This window comes from Triturus cristatus, chromosome 11 (assembly GCF_964204655.1).
Source record: "Triturus cristatus chromosome 11, aTriCri1.1, whole genome shotgun sequence".
Lineage (NCBI taxonomy): Eukaryota > Metazoa > Chordata > Amphibia > Caudata > Salamandridae > Triturus > Triturus cristatus.
In genome coordinates this window covers 137,780,411-137,803,611 of record NC_140594.1, presented here as the reverse complement: position 1 = coordinate 137,803,611, position 23,201 = coordinate 137,780,411, and the positions used below count along the sequence as shown (strand labels likewise).

General features: G+C 44.0%; 1 protein-coding gene across 1 annotated transcript in view; it reads left to right on the top strand.

Annotated features, from left to right (window-relative positions):
* Positions 1-23,201, top strand: part of TMEM233 (transmembrane protein 233) — a 274,108-nt gene that overhangs the window by 190,783 nt on the left and 60,124 nt on the right. The window contains exon 2 of the mRNA XM_085633579.1: positions 10,044-10,178. Coding sequence (XP_085489705.1) covers positions 10,044-10,178 — 135 coding nt within the window. The remainder of the gene's footprint in view (positions 1-10,043; positions 10,179-23,201) is intronic.

Below are 23,201 nucleotides of genomic sequence, written 5' to 3'. Positions count from 1 at the left end.
TACGTAAATGGGTCGCGACACTGCTCGTCATGCTGCAAATAACCCCAAAGGATTCTGGATAGTGTAGTGGCTACGGTGAGTACGCCTACGCCACGAGTATATAGAAATATAATGCCATCCCTGGACACGTGTTTCGAGGTAATTGCCTCTCGTCAGCAGGGAGCAGGTAGGTATGCGGGGTGCCGATGACTGCCATATATATAGGTAAAATACCTTCCAAGGCGCGCAGGTGCAGACACCGGGCTCGTCAGCCAAAGTCGCTCGAAAGAGCTATTAGTGATTTACGTAAATGGGTCGCGACACTGCTCGTCATGCTGCAAATAACCCCAAAGGATTCTGGATAGTGTAGTGGCTACGGTGAGTACGCCTACGCCACGAGTATATAGAAATATAATGCCATCCCTGGACACGTGTTTCGAGGTAATTGCCTCTCGTCAGCAGGGAGCAGGTAGGTATGCGGGGTGCCGATGACTGCCATATATATAGGTAAAATACCTTCCAAGGCGCGCAGGTGCAGACACCGGGCTCGTCAGCCAAAGTCGCTCGAAAGAGCTATTAGTGATTTACGTAAATGGGTCGCGACACTGCTCGTCATGCTGCAAATAACCCCAAAGGATTCTGGATAGTGTAGTGGCTACGGTGAGTACGCCTACGCCACGAGTATATAGAAATATAATGCCATCCCTGGACACGTGTTTCGAGGTAATTGCCTCTCGTCAGCAGGGAGCAGGTAGGTATGCGGGGTGCCGATGACTGCCATATATATAGGTAAAATACCTTCCAAGGCGCGCAGGTGCAGACAAGGTGAACATGTTAAGCCCCTCCTGGAAATGCACCCCCAATTCCTGCACGGTATGGAATGCACAACATGGTGCATTCCATACTATCCAGGAACGTGTTGCGGTCGTGTCCCGGCAGTGCCTGTGTAAGTCTCTCCTATGAGCCTAAGACAGGCACCGCCCTGACTCCGCCTCAGCACCGACCACCTGCCATGGATTACTATCATACTCTGGCTGGCGGGCAGTTGCACTATGGACTTGGAAGTCCCACTGTGGTGCGCTGCCATGGCGGGCCACAGGGGGACCGCCAAACGCATAATAAGGCCCTAAGTGAAGGAGTGCATTTCTAGGTAAATTTAATTTTATTTACATTCTTATTTATCTTGAATTATATGTTTTTTCCATATTTGTAGTTGGAGAATTAAGAATAGGAAACGTATGCTGCCTATAGACATGTACATCCATGATATTGTATTAACCAGTATTCTGGATATGATATTTTGTCATGATTATATGTGGTCTCCTGAGATTGTGACATAAATTTGGGTGGTCACTACTAGCTATCCTGCAAGGTCGCTATTGTGGTTGTATGTGATGTGGTCACTACTACAACAATGGTCAAAGCCATTAGCAGCTTGGGACTGCTTTTCCTGATCAGAAGTAGTTCCTGTTCTGAAAAGGTTGGGGACACCTGTCATAGACAGCGCGTGGCCTCTGGTCCTCACAGTATAGCAGACAACCTCAATGGCAAGGCAAGAGGAAAGAAATTGACAAACTAAAACCAAGTGGCATGCAGGGAAAAGATGCCCGTTTTTAAATATGCAGCATCAATGTACAGGAAGGATCAAAAGTGTCAGTGTCAGGATAGGGCAGGAGGGCCTCCATGCTCTAAGCTTCAGGTCACACAGCTGCCTCTGTCTTTGTACAGTGACGTGTGACAACTGGAGAATTATTTTGTGCTGCAGAGTTACAACAGATGTAGTTATCCATTGCAAACCGCTTACATATGTAGGATTCACAAAAATCCTGCTGGATTCCCTTTGTGAATCTTCCAAGAAGGTTTCCAAATGCAGTGATGGCGGCTGCAAGGGATAGCAGACGCCACAGTGCGTTCGAGTGATCAAAATGCTTCTTTGCCCTTCAAAGGGTCAGGGGCTGGGATCGGAATAGCTTGATTTAAATGACATTGCAGATGACACTGCCTATAGCCTTCATTTACGAAGTAGAAACTGTCCCTCGTGTACAGCTTCCACTTCGTGAAAACGTATGACCCCTTTTCGAGTGTCCATAGCCAATGAATGCGTTGCAGCCACGACTGTGGTCCCAAAGCATTCAGCCGTGGCCCGTGCAGGTAAGAGCGGTGGGGCCGGGTCGGGGGGACTTCGACAGACGATGACGAGGGAAAATTACATTAATGGTTAATTTTCCCTCGTCCTTCGAAATACCCCCCACCCGGCCCACCGTTCCACCGCTCTTACATGCACGGCCCGCGGCTGAAAGCATTGATACATCTCCTTGCAAATCACCAGAAAGGGGCGGACAGCCCTTCCACCCCATGTTTAATGAGCCTCAAAGTGTACATTGAAATCAACAAATACATTTAACACTCATATTGTGCATTTCGTAGATTGCAACCTTGGCTTTGTGACAGCAAATTGGGTAATTTTGCAATGTGCACGGTTTGCCGCCTTTGTATCTGGTCTTTATATCTCGTGGATATATTTGATGTGCAAAGAAAAAAAAACAAGAATAGGCAGATTAAAAAAACAAAAGAAGGCAGCAAGATTGCTACAAACATTTCCAAACTTTATTTCAAAGAAAGCAAGATACAGTGACTAGTAATTACATTCTAGCTGCAATGAAGGGCACATCTTTGCCACCACACTATGAAAAGGGACTGGCATAACAAAGTTAGCATTCATTCGTCAAGCTTCCAGCACCCTGGGTGGGCATACTTGGGGACATATTTACGAGGAAGTGGCGGAGTGCGAAGTTAGCCACCTTGGCTTACCGTAGTGCTCCGCCACTTGCAAAACGCAGGGCTGTACCGTATACACAAGGATACCGGCATCCCTGCGTTCCCCCTGCGCTGGCTCTAATTTTAGCTGCCTATCGCCAACGCCGGCACCCTTGCACCATACTGCAAGGTGTCTGCGTTGTAGGGGAAGATCGTTTATGTGTAGAAAGGTGTCCCTTCCTGTTCATAAACAATCTGAAATGGCATTTTGAAACCTCTATCTGTGCTGCTTAATGCAAAACGTCTTTTCTTTTATAGATTATGTGCAGGAAGGGGTACCTGCACATAAACAGGCAATGGCCTTTTGCTGTTTCTATGTGTGCTGCACAACGCAGCACACATAGAAACAGCAAAAACTAGGAGAAATGAAACATTTCTCCTCGTTGCACCTGTTTAAGACCAGGTTTTCCCTGGTCTTAATTTTGGCGCTGCCCCACATTTACACTTTCCTTGTAAATATGAGGCAGCGTCAAAATCAATGGGCGTTGCGGTGGAACGCCCATAGCAACACCCTCCCCTTTCACGCTAAGTGTAGTGTGAAAGGGGGTCTTATTTACAGGGTGGCGTTAAGCCTAAGTGGCTTAACGCTACCTTGAACATAAAGTGAAGCCCCTATCGCCACCACAACGTCAGAAAAAGTGACGGTGTGGTGGCCATAGGGGCTTGTAAAGATGCCCCACTGTGCTTTGGTTGCTTATTTTCTTTCACAAAACCTATTAAGACATGAAGCAATATTTCAAAAGATTAAACTAAACCTTTCAACTTGCTTTGAAAAATATCTGAATTATTTAATGTAATTAAATACATTTATTTAAACCATGTTTACTGTGAATAAGATACAAATAAAAGTTAGCGGGTGAGTTATTTTTTATTACTGTTTAAAAATAATATTTTTACAGTAAATTAATATGTTTATCTTATTTTAATATTTTTATGTACCTTGATATATATTTATATGTTTCATGTTTTTGTATGAGGAGTTAAGTAGAGTAAACCTACGCTTATCTATATAAACTTACCTTCATGATACTCAACATTCTTTTTTTTTTTAAAAAAAACCTTTATTTAACACAAGAAATATGTACAAACATGGGCCTACAACCACAGGGGCAGCCGCTAGTGTAAAAAGGATTACCAATGACACAAATTACATATCAAGTTCACTAATGAAGACATGGGCGGGTCATACATGAACAGGGTACGAACTTCCCCAATACCCATCAGATCAACAAGAAGGTTTCGTTTTCTGTTTGATAAAGCAAAATAAACAAAACGAAACAAAAACAAGGCAAAGATTCCGCTATCGCAGGCATGTGCCCTCGCAGGCGGGGGACAGTAACAGTGACGCAATTTACTAAACCCCAACTCACGTCGAGGAAATCGGGGGGGGGCAGGAAGAAGGCCAACTACCATTCGTATAGTTCAGTAAGAACCAGGAACATCACGGCCAGGGGACGATGGTATGTATAAAGTGACCTCCAAGGGGGGGCGCAAATGTCCCCGCGATAGGAGTTCCACGGGCCCCACATCCTGCTCCATGCCTTAGGTTTGCCTCTAGCCACATACACCGTCTTCTCTCTGAACATACACCAGTCCATATTTTCCTTCCATTTCGACACCGTGGGTGGCCTATGGGAGCCCCACAACTGTGCAATGTCCCTCTTGGCAATCATGTTGCCCAGAGTAACCCAGCGCTCTTGCTCCACCCTGCAATCAGTCGGCTCCCATACATTCAACACACATCGCTGAGCCTCGGGATACAACGCCACCCCCGCCACCTCTTCCATTACTGCATGCACCGCAGCCCAGAAACGCGCCACCATCGGGCACTCCCAGAGAATGTGAAGAAAAGTACCGAGAAGAACACAGCCGCGTCTACACAAACCATCAACGGAATACCCCATATAGAGCAATCGAGGGCCAGTAACATAGACCCTGTGTAGTATTTTCAACTGTACAAATCGAAGGCGAGCCGGTATGGCCACCTCCCTTGGTGAAGCTATAGCGGCGGTCCAATCCTCGTCGTCTAGTTCTAGACCATCGGCGATCCAGACCTCTCTCAGATGCGTGAGGAGGTCCGCACGAGTGTCAATCAGTTTTTTATAAATCAAGGAGATGGTACTATCATGGAGATAACCGTCGAGTATGCGGTCCTCTAACGGAGAGGATTCAGGGATAGCCCCCGGAGTCGGGAAAGCCGAGCGCAATGCATGACGTATCTGCGCATAACGAAAGAATTCCCTGTCATGCAGCTTGTACTCCACCTTAAGCTCTTCAAACGTCTTAAAAGCACCCCTCGCCCAAAGATCACTCACCCGAGAAATACCAATCATATCCCATTTCTCAAAACCCTTCGTCCTCCACAAGCCACCCAGCCTGTCCGAAGCATATAGTGGAGTCGCGCGAGACAGACGGCCCTTCCAGCCAGTAGCGGCAGTGGCACAGTGCCAGGCACGTACCGTTAAATTCGTGGGACCCGTCAACTTGACACCGCCAGACGCGGAATAAAGCGCTCTATTGTAATCTCCGCCTGGCAACAGTAGTTTATCCATCTCATAGGCAGGATTCACAGCCGGGCCGTACGTCCCATGATTCACCGCCACCAGCTGGGACGCCCAGTAGTACCTCCGGACGTCTGGGAGAGCTATGCCCCCGTCATACCACGGGAGGGTCAATTTAGCGATAGCAATCCGCGATCTTCCACCCCAGATCAGCTGTCTCTGTAGACTCTCTACCTCACTAAAATACCGCGCAGGCACCACATCTAACGTATTCTGTAAGGCATACAAGAAACGCGGAAGAGACATCATCTTGAATAAGGCCGCCCGGCCGAGTGGCGAAAGTGGAAGCTTCCGCCAGCGAGCAACATCGGCCTTCAGCCGTTGGAGCGGGGGCAATAGATTCCGAGCATAACGAACCGCGGGGTTCAATGACACATAGACGCCCAAATATTTGAATCCGGAATGCGATATCGGGATTGGACACCCGCGGGGAAGAAGAGGGGGATCGCCGACAAGCACGTAAACGCAGGATTTCAACCAGTTAATAATGAGCCCAGAATTGCGACCGAAGGAGTTTAACACATCAAACAATACAATCAAGGACCTCCGCGGGGATGTAAGATAGAGCAGAATGTCGTCTGCATATGTCGTCACACGCGATCCTCAAAGGTCGGTGTCCATTGAATACCTTTCAAAGAGGGTTCCCACCGCAACCATGCTGCAAGGGGTTCCAACGCGAGAGCAAAAAGAAGTGGGGACAAGGGGCAGCCCTGTCGTGTGCCTCTACCAAGCACAAAGGAGTGAGACACTCTACCGTTCACCACCACCTGCGCCAGCGGATCCTCATATAGCAACTTCACCCATCCGATGAATCCAGGCTCAAAACCAAACTTAGCCAGTGCCGCCCAAAGATAAGACCATTCCAGCGATACTCAACATTCTTGACACAATATTTTGGCCCATTGAAATTCTGTTGTTGATATTCTGGTGGACTAACATATTACATACTAAAATATATTTGCATTTTTTGTACTTTTAAATAATAAACTTTATTAGTTTTCCCTGTATTTTCCCATAGGGAGATCTCCACCCTGATGATGTAGCTTCTCCACCAAAAGGTGAAAAGTTACAAATAGTAACTTTACATTAATAGATTCTCTTTTGGGAGGGTACACCCCTCATTTAAGTGGGGCAAGGAATGTAAGTCTACACCTAGATTTAAATCTCCACTCGGAAATTCAGAATATAAAAAAAGTGGAGAGTTACACCTGGAAATACATCTGCATATGTGAATTTAGCCCAGATGTGCATCAGCATTCCGCCTTTGTTCTAAAAATGGAATCCTCATGCTTGGTGACTCACGTGTCATCTCCCTGAATGCATCACATTTCCAAAGCAACCAGTTCTGTGCCCAACACATCTCACTCAATCAAATATTCAGGTGTACATATAAAACTGTAAGATCTCCAAAAGCTTAACATTCAGCAGAATCCACCGCCCACTGTAACCTTTGTTTTTTGTCCTTTTATGGGGCATTATCACAGTTTCTTAGTGCTCATAGAGCAGTTTTTTTTTATAATTTTGTTCTTTCTTCTAATGACTTTACCCTTCGCATTACATGCATCACACTCAAAGTGAGTCATTTTCATGCTGGTCTGTTTCCTAAGCTTGAGTAGCATAACTTTTCTTCAACATTCCACACGCATTCTGGTGCACATTGACTGTTATTTCACGCAGTGCAGTACAGCAGAGGACCTTGTTGCCCTGAGTTGTGTGAAAGGGAGGGGGCAGAAATGCTCCCAATTTAGAGCTAGCGCAGGAGAGGGCCTGCCTCTCTCGCGCTAGCTATATTACAATGGCTGCCGATACAAAAGAGTATTCAACTCAAAACTCTTTGTATGGTCCATCGTGTGATACACAATAAGGAGCCGCAAATCCGACCGCATCTGACCTGCCCGTACCAACTCAGGAGAGAGCTAAGATCCAGCAACCCTAGTTTACTGTCCATTCCCAGAGTCCCAGAGTGAAGAAAGCCAGGAGTGGGAGACGCTCGTTTGCGTACTTAGCCCCAAAACTATAGAACACCTTACCCGTAGCTCTCAGGTTAAACAACAACCCATTCAGCTTTAGGAAACAGCTCAGGATACATCAGTTTAAATAAGAACATGATACACGAGAGGTTGGATGACCCATTAACGCTGGGAAGCCCGTTGGGTAGCCAGGCGCTCAAGAAATCCTTGGAATAATAATATGATTAGAACATTGGAATGTTGGGAGCTCCATTGAAAACAATGGAGTGCTCCGGGCTTATAATGGCTGGTATAAGCCCGGAGCACTGACATGCCAATGTGTCTTTGTTCACAGCTCTGAATGTGAACAAAGACTTCAGGGAACCTGAGGGAATTTCAATCCCCTCGCACTCCCTGAAGGCTTTGTTTTGTTAGAACATTCTGCCCTCTAGTGGCAGAATGTTCTAATAGCCTTATAGTCCTTCGTAGCAGGGCTATACCGGCTTTTAAAGTCCCTCTGCTTTGTTAAAGTCCCTCGCCTTCGGCTCGGGCCTTTAACGCTGCAGCGGGCCCTTAACAGCCGGTATAGCCCGCTACGGCGGGCTATAAGGCTATAATATATTTACAAAAACATGGCACATTTCTGCTCTCTTCTTGTGCTGGGCACTGTGTGCTTCCTAGAGGCATGGGAACGCCCATGCTCCACCCATGTAATGCATGCCTGACGCAAAGTGACACAAGGCAGTCCTATAAATATGCTGCATTGCATTACTTTGTATTTACTAAATCACGCAAATTGGCTGCATAACGTAATAAATGCCAAAAATAATTCTGCGTTGGGGCTGCGCCACACAAGGGAAATCATAGTTAGTCTGGGCCTTTATGTTTCAAGCAGAAGTGCAGGAATTGCTGCCTCGATTACATGGTCAGAAACCCAAATCTAAACATCTAAAAGTATTTTTTAATAATGTGGCATGTCACATCATAGGTCTGAAGCTAACACTAATTACATCACCACAGAACTGATGTCTCTCCACAGGCTCTGGGTTCGACAAATGGCTCAATACAAGACCATAGGGCTTGTGCCTGAAACTCATTATGGTCTAATTGACTAGATACCTAAGGTAATCTACACCGTATGGGACACACATCTGTGGAAGCAGGACGTTTAGTGACCTAGTCACAAAACAAATTAGAGAATCTACTCTTGGATATTTACATTTATAATTGAGTGTAGATTTTCCACTTTTTGAAATTCACAAACTCATCAAGGTATCCCATGAAAAGCTGCACCTGACACATATTTCCATGTAGATTCCATGGGATTTCCTTGTTGGGAATACATTCCCTCTGTATAGAGTTCTTATGATGGAGAACTCCACAAAAGAGGAAATAATTACCCCATTTAAATGCAAAGTATTTTATTTCTCGGTCCGGAAGGTATTTTTCCCAGTGGAGAAACCCCTTATGCAAGGCGCCCAACCAAAGTTCCACTGTTTTGCTGCATCAATCAATCAAAAGGAATGCATTGTCAAGAAAAGCTACTATTCAAAAGGTATGGTACCAGAGTGTTGTTGTATAATAATTTAACTTAAAAAATATATACCTGACATAAATATTGTGTCCTAAATTTAATTTACAAAGATATTGCCCTATTGGAGTGAATATTAGAAAATCTACACTCAATAGAATGATATTTGGAAATGATATTAGTCCACAATATTGATGTCAGACAATATAATTGTTATTGCTATTCTAACAGACATCCATACAAAAAGTTAATTAGAAAGGTCATATCAAAGCATGATCAGATCTGACCCATATGAATCAATGATTGAGTTGACACATTCAGTAAGCTTCAAACACACAAAAGGTGATGGTAGGGATGCTTGCAAGCAGCCTAACCACTGGCAGTTGCTCGGGGTAGCATTCCAACCCATTGTTTTATGCCCATCCTGCCAACTCAGAATAGATCCAGCCATATGCAGATCAGTGCTGGCCCAGCCCCTGCTCAGCGGGAATAGCCTAGCCTGAACTGCCAAGCCAGGCCCTCTCTGAGGAGAAGACAGGCAACTCAAGAACAGGGGGAAAGCCCAAGGGTAGGACAATATTGTAGCGGAGACAACCTGAACATGATGTACCCTGGGCCAATACAGGTAGACTAACCACTCACCTCATCAACATAATGTGGAAAAACCATTGATGTTGCTTATGGAACAATATTTGGTTACTGCATGCAAGATACATGAGGGGAAAGGGGGAAGTTATAGGGTTAATGTCGCATGGTTATGTGTTCTTCACTGGTTTCCTGCAATTTGTTTTCAGAGTAAATTATTTGGCATAATGGATGTCGTTGAGTTGGGTTGGTGAAATCCTGTGTCTGTATAAACCAATACAGACATGGAAAAAAAAGTAACTCCAGAACAATTTCTGCCTTTCTTGGCCTCTTCAATTGGGTGCAACTTGCTGCACAGTGAGCACTTGGGACCTGGTTTGGAGGACATTAAGATGATGGGTTGGAAGGCTATCCCAAGCGATTGCCAGGGGTTTGACTATTTGCAGGCATTCCTTCCATCAGCTGTTGTGTGTTTTGCTCATTCAATAATATTGCCATGATTTCAAACAATATTTCCAAGCTGTTATCCTGTAAGATTGACAAGCAATGTGATGATGCTACTTTGTGTGATTTTTCATTTTGGATCCAGTTTCTAGTAACTATCCCTTTTGTGTCTTGCAGGCTCTAAACAGCTACAATCAGGGAGACATCGAAGGATCACGACGGTTAGGTCGAAATGCGCTTTGGGTTTCTGTTGCATCCATCATCATCGGCCTTTTAATGATAGCCATATACTGCACAGTCCACTTCACAACGGTAAGATCACTATACGTCTGCACGACCTATCTGCACGAAAACTGAAGGAAATTGAAAAGAGATTTTGAGAGACACTTTTCCAACTATGTGGAAAACATGATATTTGTGTCACAACGTGTCTGTGCAGCTAAATGTTCATTGTTCTGAACTTCCTCTTGGTGCTGTTTGGAGTCTATCATCCTGCTGGTGGGCTGAGCCACACTTGGTATTACTGAAAGGAGATTGGGTGTTTGATGTGCAGTTCAAACAGTGTCTGTGGTTCTTACCTTTAGAGAGTCTGAATAGCTTTCTGTGGTGGGCGGGGGTAAAGATGGGGCAGAGAAGTTAAAAGTTGTGAAGGAGATGGGTAAAACAAGCATGGCAGAATATGGCTTCTGTAAAACATTTTATGACTCCATTGTACACTTCACTGTGTCTCAACAATTCTAATTGAATATAATCAAAAAGAAACAAATGGGGAATTGAGTAGCAAAAAGTGGGATATTCCTTGAGTACTCCTCCCTAATTCCCTAAAAAGAGCTCCTTCGCAAAAGAAGTTCTGAGAAATATTTTTGCTATAAAGCTCAATTTATTGAACATCAATGTTTTTCCACACTCAGATTTTCATTTATTGTACAAACTTATTAATATCATTTTGAAATTCAAGAGAGCTTTGTGAGTAAGCGTATAAATATAGCATTTTACGGATATATTATATTCGTAGAACACTATCTGAGCATCTAATAGGCAGGAATAAAAGACCGCAATATGACAGAATTTCGCTTTTTGATAAACATCTAGCGATTTATGCACCATTGCGGGTTAGTGGGCCAGTAATTCTACATTACGAAACCACATCCAGCAAATTAGCACGCATGCTACTCTTAAACGAAAGAAGCCCTTGTAGCGAATTCAAGACATTTCGAAGTACTAACTCAAAAGAGCACGTTTGAATACAAAGGGGCATATTACCAAGCCCCTATTGCCATCACAACGTTATTTTTTGTGACGTTGTGGTGGGGATAGGGGTAGTGCCCTATTACCAAGGCAGCGTTAAACCACATAATGTGGCCAAAAGCCACGTTAAGTGGCTTAAAGCTGCCTTGGTAATAGTGCCCCTTTCAATCTAAACTTAGCGTGAAATGGGCGTGCAGTGAGTGTTGTGGTGGGAGTTCCACCGCAACACCCATTCACTTCGGCGCTGCCACCTGTTATCAACAGAGGTAATAATAGGTGGCAGCGCCGGACTTAAGACCAGGAAAATCCTGGTCTTAAGGTGACGAAACTAGGAGAAATGCTTAATTTCTCCTCGTTTTTGCTTTTTCTATGTGTGCTGCCTTGTGCGGCACACATGGAAAAAGCAAAATGCCAAGGTTTGTTTATGTACAGGAAGGTGTCCCTTCCTGTACATAAACAAACCTTTCTTTAAAATGCCATTTTGTAACTTGCATGTGTGCTGCTTGAAGCAGCACACATATGGTGCAGCCTGGCGTTTCCAAAGTGGCGATGAGAGGCATTAAGCCAAGGAGGCTAACGCCTCTCACCACCACTTCCTAGATAATAGGCTCCAAAGTTGTTAACCACCATAAATGCCAAACCTTTCCAATTAAATTAAATGAAATATTCATTTATAAAGGCGCACTACTACCCTGGGGTGTCTAGGCACGAGTCTCAGAAGGGGACAGGCTGAATTGACTTGAAAGTTATAGTTTGAAAAGTCACATTTTAGGTGCCTTCCTGAAGGTAAGTAGGTCAGTTTCCTTTTTTATAGTCAGGGGTTGAGTGTTCCAAAGAGGTGATGCACTTCCAATAAAGCTTCTTCCTCCTCATTGTGCTTTCTTGGCTCTGGAATGGTCAGATTGAATGCTGTTTCTGAACACAAAGGTCTGGCTGGGATGTACCAAAGAACGTTTTGCCTGAAGAAATCTGGGCCTTCTCCGTGGAGGGCTCTAAAAGCGATACATAGAGCCTTAAAAGTGATGCGTTTCTCTATAGGTGACCAGTGAAGCAGGGGAAGAGTGGTCGCAATGGATTCTCTTTTAGGAACTTTAAGAATAAGCATGCTGCTGCGTTCTGCACAATCTGCAGTTTATTGAGGCTTTTCTTTCGGATGTTAACAAAGAGGGCATTGGCGCAGTCAATTTTTGAGAGCACCAGAGAGGAGGTTACCATTTTCTGTGGGTCTTTAGGTATAAACAGTAATATTTTCCTTAGTAGTTTCATTATGAAAAAAGAAGCTGAGATAATAGAGTTGACATTTCCTTTAATGGTGAGTTGATTTTCAAAGACTACGTAGATTTGTTTACTTTATTAACTGCGATATGGGGGTAACCTAGTTCTGATGGACACCAGTCTGTGGACCAGGAGGTGCAGTTTCTTCTGAAAAGGAGAACGTTAGTTTTACTCGAGCTAAGCTTCAGACAGCTTTGAGCCATCCAGTTCTCTAGCCCCTGCATGCAACTGTGAAACCGCCTTGCTTAGCCTCTGGATTGGTTGATACTGAGACCACTATTTGGGAGTCGTCTGCATATGCTACTGCTGAGAATCCGAAGTACCTGATGAGTTTGGCCAGAGGTGCCACATTTATATTAAAAGAGCGTTGGGCTGAGAGACGACCCTTGGGGGACACCACATGGCAGGAAAAAGGGGGGAGAGGTTAAATTGTCTGCTGCAACAAACTTCTTTCTTCCCGATAGAAAGGATTTGAGCAGAGAGTAAACTTTGTCCTTTATTCCAATGGCAGCAAGCCGATCCAGTAGGATGTTGTGATTAACAGTGTCGAAAGTTGCCGATAGGTCTATTAGAATAAACACGGCATTGCCACCGCCATCTAATGCTTGTCTCATTTGTTCTGATGTACTGACCAAGCCAAGTTTGGTTCTATGTTGTTTCCTAAAGCCATACTGGCAGGGATCTAGATGGCTGTGGTCCTCAATGAAGGAGGTCAGCTGAGAGTTTATCGCCTTTTCAATTATCTTAGCCGGGAGAGGAAGACTTGAGATCGGCCGGTAATTGTTGGGATCTGCGGTATCTAGGTTAATTTTTTTAAGCATATGGAGAATATCTTCCAGTCACTTGGAAAGTGCCCGAGTTTAATCATTTGATTAAAGATATCAGCTAGATGACCAGATATGATTTCTAGTGCTCGTTGTGTTATTTAGGTGGGCAAGGATCGAGAGGCCATCCAGACTTAGGGGCTAATTAGGATGGCGGGGAGACCGCCACCGACAGCCTGTCAGTGGCGGTCTACCCGCCATTCTAAGCTACTTTCGCCCCCACCAGATCTTGATTGCGGGCGGTGAGCTGGCAGGCAGAAAGCACGACCGCCGAAATCATCCCGATTGCCTGTCAGACCGCTGCGCATCCCCAGAATGGTGGTGATGCCTACCAGGCACCACCATAAGGATAACAATGTTCCCCCCGCCAGCCTTTTCATGGCAATTCACCCGCCATGAAAAGGCTGGCAGAAAGGGTCATTGAGGGCACGTAGTTGGCCACCCTTCCACCTTCCCCCCAGCATGGGACCTCGGGGGCACCTATGAGGCCCCCCTACATATCCCTGTACCATGTGACAGGCACCACATGGTGCCTGTCATGTAGTGCAGGGATATGTAAAACATGGGCAATGTGACTGCCACAGTGGCGGTCGCATCCTAATTTACCATGTGGAACCGCCGAAAGCATATCGGGAGGTCCCCATTCCCGATAGGGTGTCTGCCCGCCATGCTAATCGGCCCCTTTGGTTGCAAAATTAGGATGATAATTTGTTCCGGGGACAGTTCGGAGAAGGTAGATAACACGGTCATATATTCCTTTCCTTTGGTTTGGGGGTTGTTAAGATAGTCCCTATAGCTTGAAGCATTTGTGGAGAAAAGGTTGAACACCGAATGCACCTACTCTTGAAAGAAAATGGCCAGTGAGTCGCAGAAAGATTGACCAAAATCATGATTGACATTTTCAGGCCGCTTTGAAAGCTTCTTAATTGTGGCAAAGAGTTCCTTTGATGAGTTTTTTGCCTCTTCAATTTTTTGCGAAATAGAAGGTTTTAGCTTTGAAAATCATATCTTTATAGGTGGCTAAAAGACTCTTATATTGCTCTTTTTCTGACTCCACATAGTGGAGTCTCCATTTTCTTTCCTGCCTCCGACAAGCTTGTTTTAGAAGCCTTAAACTTTCCGTAGACCAGGGTTCTGAGGGCAAGACACTGCTCCTCTCATTGGGTTTGAGAGGTGCTATCTTGTCATGGGCCTTGTCCAGCCAGAGCTGATATGATCTGTCTGCTGTGTCAGGGTCATATGTGACCTGTAGCCAAGTCGAACATTAAGGCTTTTGTCAGCTCTTGAGACCCAATAGAGTACCATTTACGGGAAAGCCTAGTGTGTAATTGTTGTTTATTGTCTGGGGTATAGCAGGCTGGTTTGATATTAAGCATAACCACCCGATGGTCTGACCAAACCAGAGTTAGGGCTGAAGCAATAGATAGGCGCAGGCAGGCTGAGAAAATACCGTCATGTAGATGACCAGCTACATGAGTTGGTTCATTAACCAACTGCTCTAAACCAAGACTCATCAACATATCAGTGAATTGCACAGTCTCCTTATTTTCGGGGTTTTCGATGTGCAAATTAAAATCACCCAGATTCGTAAAATCTGAGGAATCGCCTTTTAGTTCTAACAGCTGGGAGAAATTCAGCAAAAAGGCTGATCATGGACCTGGTGGGCAATAAAGTATTCCATTGAAGGTGCAGTGTGAACTAAGTTGAAGTTTAAAGCCCATTGCTTCTTGTTCTTTAGTACTACTGAGTTCGATAAATGAGGCTGTGAAAGAGTTGTGGTGAATCACCGCAATACCTCCTCCTCATGTCCATACCTGGTCAAGTCTGTACACCGAATATCCAGTGGGTACTGCTATGGCAAGTTTGGGCCCGGCGGCTGCGTCGGCCCAAGTTTCAGTGATAAATGCCAGGTTTAGCCAATAAACTGCATCTTGGATTCAGGGCTTCCCAGCTTGTACTCTGCAACAAACAGTGCTCAATCTCTATGCCAGGATGCATCTATAACACCCTGTTCAACCGGTTAGCCACCACATCCTTCCCCTTGCAACGCCATGATTGCAAACAGCCATCATGATTTTATAGATACGACATAAAACCCTGCAAGTATTTGCAAAAAAGCAAAAATTAATACTCCATTGCTACAGCAGAACCTATTCAAACCAAGACTGATCAATCTGTCCCCATCCCATCAATCATTATCCCACAAGTGGATAGTGATTCCCTTCTGTGAAACGATCCTGCAGTCTCCTCCTTGACAAATTCTCCACCATATTTTGATTGCAACAAACTCCTGGTTCACCTTCCACCAATATCCTGAATGTTCTCAAGAGCTGCCTTCAAATCTGAGAATACATTTTCCATTCTTTCAAAGCCCCAAGAAAAGACAATCTTCCCCCACTGTGAAAAATAGATCTCGAGGTCCGCAAACTCCACAGCCACATCCCCTCAACTCTGTGACCAAAACCCACCAATCATGAAGACAAACTCCACCCAAGAATCAAAACTAGTTGAAAGCTTCCTTACTTGACCCTGCAGGAATACCACACCTGGCTACAACACTGCTTAAGCCTTTCTTTGAATAGCCCAATCAGACCAAAAATCCAGGAGCCCACCAACCCCACCGCCAGCTTCTAAACATTTGCCGACCACTTCAATAACATTCTAATCCCAACAATCGCCTAAAACAGAGAATTCCTTACTCACTTGAAATGGTCCTTCGTAGATTGCGCAGCCATTATGATTCACAATGACAACATGGATCTCTTATCCCTTACTAGGGCCTGGTTAACTCAGACAACTCAGTCTCACTTCGACACCCTAGTCCCAAATGAATATCATTTATTAAAACAAGACCAGATAGGAAAGGGTAGTAGATAGCTCCACCATCACAAGATCTCCTTATCTATCTCATCTTGAACAACCCCACATTACATTTCTTCCAATTTCTTCTCACTGACATCAATTTCAATACCACATACCCCACTGTATTTCAGCTCCTGCATTACCCTCCTAGCAAAAAATAGAAATTTGTGGCAGACTGTATAGACCACATGATAAATCAACTGAACCCTTTCTCAGACAGTATCTTCTTTGGGATTTTAACTTGAAACAGAACTCTTCAGTCAACATAGTCACATTGAATCTCTCACCCTTCCTTGACTATGGCAACCACTCACAACACACACTCACGTCCCCAAGTACAATAAAGATGACATCTTGCACCTTATCTCTTAAAAAGGAAACCTTAAGCTTGGCTTACTTGTATGACCACTACCTAATGCATTTTACCACCTGCACCTAAAGGCACATTCCTAATAGGCAACCACCAAAAAGAGAAACCTGGAGCAGAGATCTCCGAAACATAGAGCTAGAACCTCTAGGAAATTTTGCATAAAAGACTTTACACTCTAATGACAATTCAAACACAGCTGAAACAGTGAACCCCTGTACTGGTACAGCCACACTTATAGAACAGTATGCCACTAACCTCATAATTTCTAAATGAAGTACATTTCTGACCAGTAAAGCTGAACCCCAAAAAGAGGAACACCCATTTCTTTGAGACAAGATGGAGGAAAATCCCACCAAATTTCAGTATCACCTCCTGAAATCAAAAAGACAAAATTAAAAGAGAAACGTCTTGAAAAACGAAGAAAATGTCTAGACATCACGGATTGATCTAGCCAAGAACATACTGAAAAAACAATTCCAAGTACTAAAAGAATCTTGCACCTCCACGGACACTTACTCTGTGTCTGAAGAAAGATACAAAGCATTTGTCACTTTCTTTCAAAATAAAATCACAATCATTGAATGAGGGCTCCTCTCAGGTACCCATATGTAAGGAAAGAGCCAGTCTTGTGGTCAGAATCTGAACCCATCTGCAAGCCTTCCAACGACTCAGTGAACCTGATATCCCCATCTGGCAATACAAATCTAGTCCAGCATCGCTGTAAATGATAAATCCATCACTAAATTCAGGGTCCATTCCATAATTCTCTAAAAGCTGGTCTTATAAAACATCTTCTAAAATCACAGTAAGCATGAATTTTGAGCACAGCAAAACATTTCTACAAACCTAACAAAATTCGACCAGAACCCCAATCCGATTTCCACAAAAATCGCCACTCTGGAACTCCACGTGTCTAACAATAAGAAAAGTGCCTATTACAAAATACTCAACCTCTCATGTCCATTGACACTGTCAACAATGGCATCCTCATAACGATTCTAAATAAAACAATGGACTTAGAGGGAAATGCCCTTAATAGTTTGAATCCTAAGTTTCTAATAGAATCCACTATGTAAAAACACATCAATACTCTTTCAGTAGGACCCCACTAAATGTTTGTGTTCTGCATTCTTTCTTTTATAGTGACCCCACTGCTGTTCAATGTCTTTATTAAACCACTAGGTTGTCTCTTAAAATAATTAGGTGTCAAATTCATACAATATGCTGACAACCCTCAACCACACATCAAAATCTTCAAATACACAAAACCAGATATCCTGGAAAGCATCTTTTACAGGCTAAATGATGGCAAAACAAATTCCTCTTCTTCCACCAAACAAGAAGTCTCAATGACAGCTGGATAAATGCTCTTTATGAAATTGCTTTCAACCCCAAATCCTGGAGATTTGTACTTGACAAAAACCTTGTCATAGTCATAGTTTATTTGGTATCTCAACATATTCTGAAACACATAACATTGGACAATAAATACAATATAAAAACAACAACTATAAAAAACAACAATTATTTGGTAGCATTAGAAAAAGTTCAGTTAGAGTTTGAAAAATTGCAAAGGTACAACAACATTGAATAAAGGGTAGTTACAGTTGTAGCAAGACTACACTTTCAACAAATATTGATGAAAAGAAGTTCCTACAGTCTCACATGCGGGCAGGTAAGTAGTAAACAAGCATTGGCATAGCCAATGGGTCTCGCCTTTGGGACCTTATAAGTGTTTAGCCCATGCAGCATATTACCCTCGACTTTGGGAAATACAAGCGCTAAAATACATAATATACATGCCAAACAGCGTCACAGGCGAGACCTGCATGTTTTACCAATGGGAGACGGGTGCAGAGAAAATCAAAGGAAGAAAGTGTTTGTTCATGATTCCTACCACATGCCTGGCTAGCAAAGATTTTTTGAGTGTCACAGAGAGTGGAACAACACACTGTTTTCTAAATTGTTCAGCCCACCACGCAACACCCAACGACAGGGGGTCTGGTTCCTTTTCACTAGGTCAACTAAAGCGTTAAGAAACGGAAAGATTTGTTGTGAAACGCTATGCAGAAACAAGTTATTATGGCTGGGTCGGTTTACGCTGCTGAAAAAAATCAAATACTAACTAAATACAATGTTGATGTGACATGGTTATAAGAAGGCCGGCGCGGCTGGGGCTAGAAGCGAGTCACAAGCACCCGGGAAGTTGTACGAGGCGAATAACGGGGCACGAGCCCGGGTGGCGGGGGGTGGCCCGAGAGCGGTGAAGATGTATGGTTGAATTAAAAGTAGACAGGAGGGAGAGGCTGATAGCGACAGTGAAGAAGAGAAAGAAAAAGAGATTGAGAGGAAGAGGGGAATAAACGGGAGACGAAGACAATGGGGGGCAGACTAAGGAATGTTGAAAATGAGGAGAGGGAGGGAGCTTAGAGCATGTGGTGGAAATAAAGGCAGAGAGAAAAGGACAACGTAGAAGGAATCTGGGAGGGGAGAGGGTGTTGCTGGAGACCTAAAATAAAATAGTGAAGGGTTCGCCATGGACATCGATGTTTTACTTACAGATTGTAATCCAAGCCTAACATGCATTTAAAAAACTTTGTAATGTCACTACCATACATGAGTGTTAAAAGCGAGCCCCAGCGCCTTGACAGCCTGTAGATGGAATGGGCGCTACACAAACATCTGATACCCGTCAGATAGTAGCTCTGAGAGGCTGAGCTAGAAACGGCATAAAGAGAGGATGAAGAAGAGATGACAGAGAGCTAGAGACTGCCCAAACATAAAGTCGGCGGGGTGGGGGTGGGGAGATTGGAGAAGCAAGGGGGAGCAAGAAAGGGGGAAAGAAGAGTAAAGCAGTGGGGGCGAGATAGGGTGCAAGACACGGAAAACGACTCAGAGAACGTAAAAGAATTAGGAATGAAGGTGCAATAGAATAGAGAGGCAGGGGGCACCCCCTGGGAGCTGGCAGGACAAAGTCGAGCTATAAGGGGTTGAAGAGAAGCGGAAAGCTAGAGACAACAGTGATCTAAAGGGAGGGAGAGAGACTGGGGGCAGAGAATGGGTGAGCGATAGGGCTTCTGCAGAGGAATAGCAACGAGTGACAAAGGTGAACAAGAAGCTCTTGCCTATAAACAGCTGTAAACTGTCGTGTAGATGATTGCTTAAACAAGCATTGGCCGCGCGGCTCACTGAGAACATCAAAGTGGCCGAAAGGGGAGAAAGGAGAGGTGAGTGCAAGCTGAGGTGACAAGAAGGGCTGGGCGAGAAGGGAGGGGGGAATGCCAGCAGCAGAGGAGCCTGATTAAAGCTGACGAAAAGGGAGGTAGGAGAAGGGAGGAGGGAGTGCGAGCAGCAGCTGTGCACGTGCACGCCATCGTGCACTCAAGCTTCAGGCCTGAAATCATGTGGGTAGCACTTTGAAAACCCGTATACTAAACGTCTCTCCGAGCAGCGCATGTGCGCTGGCTCAGCGAGACCTAAAAAGGCCAAAAGAATCCAGAATGTCTAATAGAACCAGATTTCCTATTATAATAAATTGTTCTTCACAACAACTTCAGCCTGGACCCTTATGTCCAAAATGGAGCAGCCCATTGATACTTCATCTCCCTAGATATCAGTCCATTTCCCCTTATTCGAAGAAGCAAGTTCACTGGCTGCCAGTAAGCAAAATGATCAACTTTAAGGCATTACTGCTCATTTTTATAGTGATACATAAAAAGGGCCCATCTATCTCAGGAGGAGATTCTAAGAATTTGTATCCACAAGAAAGTTGCGCTCCCCAAACCAAATACTGCTCTGTATTTCAGTTCGCAAAGCCAGGAGGCGTTGGTGCTCCTCGCTGTGGCAGCAAAGTTATTTAATGAGCTTAGCTTAGAGCTAAGAAACATCAATTCTGAAGACCTTCTTAAAAGAAGCTGGAACATTTTCTGGTCCATGAAATAGACCTTGTACTGGTTTAGCACCTGGGTGCTTCTTTGAAGGCAGCTGTTGCGCTGTACAAATGTAAATCATTAATTCATTCATTAATCTTCAGCTCTTTTTTGATAATTAAATATAATATACAGATCAATCCTTTGCCAGTATGTTTAGTCTGCCAGCTATTTGTTTCTTTTTACTTCCCTTTTTGTATTTCACAAAAAATTGCCAGTGTTCCCTGTGTGGGCGCAGAAGCCCTTTCTGGGTGGGTATGCCATGTGTGGACAAGTAGACTGCCCTGTCTAGGCAGAGAGGTTGCCCTTTGTTAGTGGATAGATTTGTATAATGGTGCAGCCCTGCATGGGCAGAGATGCCCTGGGTGGGGGCAAATACCCTCAGAGGGTAGAGAGAGTGCCATGTGTGGGTGAAGATGCCCTGTGTGGATGAGGAGATTTATATTAAGGTGTACCCCTGTGTGTGGAAAAGAATCCCAAGTGGGGGATAGATTTGTCAAGCTGAGGGGTTGGAGATGCCTTTGTGTGTAGGTTGATTGTAGTGGTGTCCTGTAAGGATGGGGGGACTGGGAAGGCCCTCTATGGATCTGAAAGGTATAGAGGGGCTGTGTGGGGGCAAGAATTTAGGACGTGTCCTGTGTGGATGGGGCACCCGAGAGTATTTGTTTTGGTCTGTGTGAATGTGGTGTTGCTGAATTTAAACAGCTGTTCATGAATTGGTTGTGTTGTGGCTTATTTCTTATGGGTGTGTTGGTTGTTTCTCTGGTGTATTGGTATGTTTTTGTTCTAGCGCTGGGAGTGTGTAGGCGCTGGAAGTAGGGTCCTGGAGTTCAGAAGGTGAATAAGCAGTAATGATGACTTTACATTTTATTTTCATCTTGTTACATTTGATGTGCGTTCAAGGACAGAAGTTAAATATCAGGCTTAGTCTTCTGACAAGTTGCTGCATGTGCCTTTGATGTTCAAATTGTTCTGTACTTTTCTTTCTGTGACTGCAAAGTGGATGGATTGTGTAAAATTGAACTATGCCACCATTTTGCTGGGGGACAGGAGTGTGAAAGGAAAGCTTGTATGATGTCAATTATTTTCCTAACACAAAACAAAATGTAAATACCTGTAAATGAACTGTACAAAGATTTCAAAATATAGGAAAGCATAAATGAAGCACATTTTCAACCCACTCATAAAAAAGGGCAAGGGAAAACCCAGACAACTATTGACTCGTGGCCCTTCTAGACTTGGAGGGAAGCAGTTCTGCAAATACCTACTGGATGCTGTTTTTCAACAACAAAAGATACCTCAGCACTCAGTTAGAAGTCCAGAGAAGTTATAAGGTCCATGAAAGTGAGGATTAGTTTTGATGATTCAATTACACGGTTCATTGAAGAAGGAAGAGTTCTGCAACCTTCCGTACATTACATTTGAGCGGAAGAGAAAGGAGGGCAGAAGGGCATGACATAAGTATAAATTACCATGAAATACCGTCCAAATATATTTGCTTTAATGACATTACCTGTGTTAAATGAAAAGTAGAACAAATATGTCAGGAATCGAATTCTTATTTTTACCAGCAAAGTATGTTGGTGACTGCATAAATGTCTCTTAAGAAAAGTGTAAAAAAAAAACAGTTACAATGCATAACTTGTGTAGAAGGCCACTGTTGCATAGTGAAATGAGGTCTCTTACCATAAGACCTTATGCTAATGTCAAATGGTCCATAAGGTACTGCGTCTGGAGGAGGAGGGTTGAAAACTAGGTGTGGTTCCTGCCTATAAAAAACAGTCCTACGTTTGTGAGGTAAATATGTCTAAAGATCCTTAATAATAAAAGTGAGGATAAGGGAATATCTTACCCATGCGACTGTCTGCAAGTATAGAGGTCAAAGTTTAAGAACAATGTTAGGTGGAGACCTTAGTAAGCTCCAACCTAAAGAGATGGCACTTCAATATTAGAACACAGCTTAAATACTGCGACATAAAGAAAGTATATCATGTGCCATTCATGGCCTCAATAATCCGTCATGATAGGATGTAGTAATATTTAGGTATAAACATAGGAACCAATACGCTGGCTACAAGAGCATGTCCAATAAGTTACATGCAGCAGGTGCATAAAAGATATATAGACAAGCAAATAGCAGGGGTTATATTTTCCTTCCAATATGTTTACTGCGGCGTGTGTATTCAAACATGCATGCGGCAAGTGATAACGTTCAACCAACAATCACCAATATGTAGTATGTGGCAGGCATGACGAGGGAGATCACAGTAATTACACCTCTCTTCCGATACGTCGAGTGCGGCGCGTGTTTGGACATGTTCTTTAACAGTCTCACAAGCACAGAGAATTCATTCCTCAAACAGTCCACTCTTTCTAGGTATTAAACATGAGCAGTTCAATATATTTTTTATGAAGTCACACAAAAGAGCAGTGGCAACGATTCTTAAATTATATAAGATTTAAACGTGACTCAGCAGCACTTTAAGGATTACCAAAACAAGTGACGATTCAAAGAAAAAACTAGATTTTTTTATGTCTATGCCACAGAGAAAAACATGCAAGACAGTTCTAAAGTCTCTTTAAGAGGATGCCAGGCTGGTTGTAAGTCATTTCTGTTGAACTGGCCTAGCCTGCAGTGTGCAGCCGAGGTTGTGGATTATAAATTCTGATTATAAATATGACCTCTGCGCAGTGGCAGCATCTGGAGAGCGGGTGGGCGCTCTCTGTCTGGACCATGCTTACCACCTGCGGAAGACTTGTCTCCAGCAGCTGGATTCCTCGAGGAGATGAAGACCAGGCTGAGCTACTCCAGAGATTTCAGTAGATC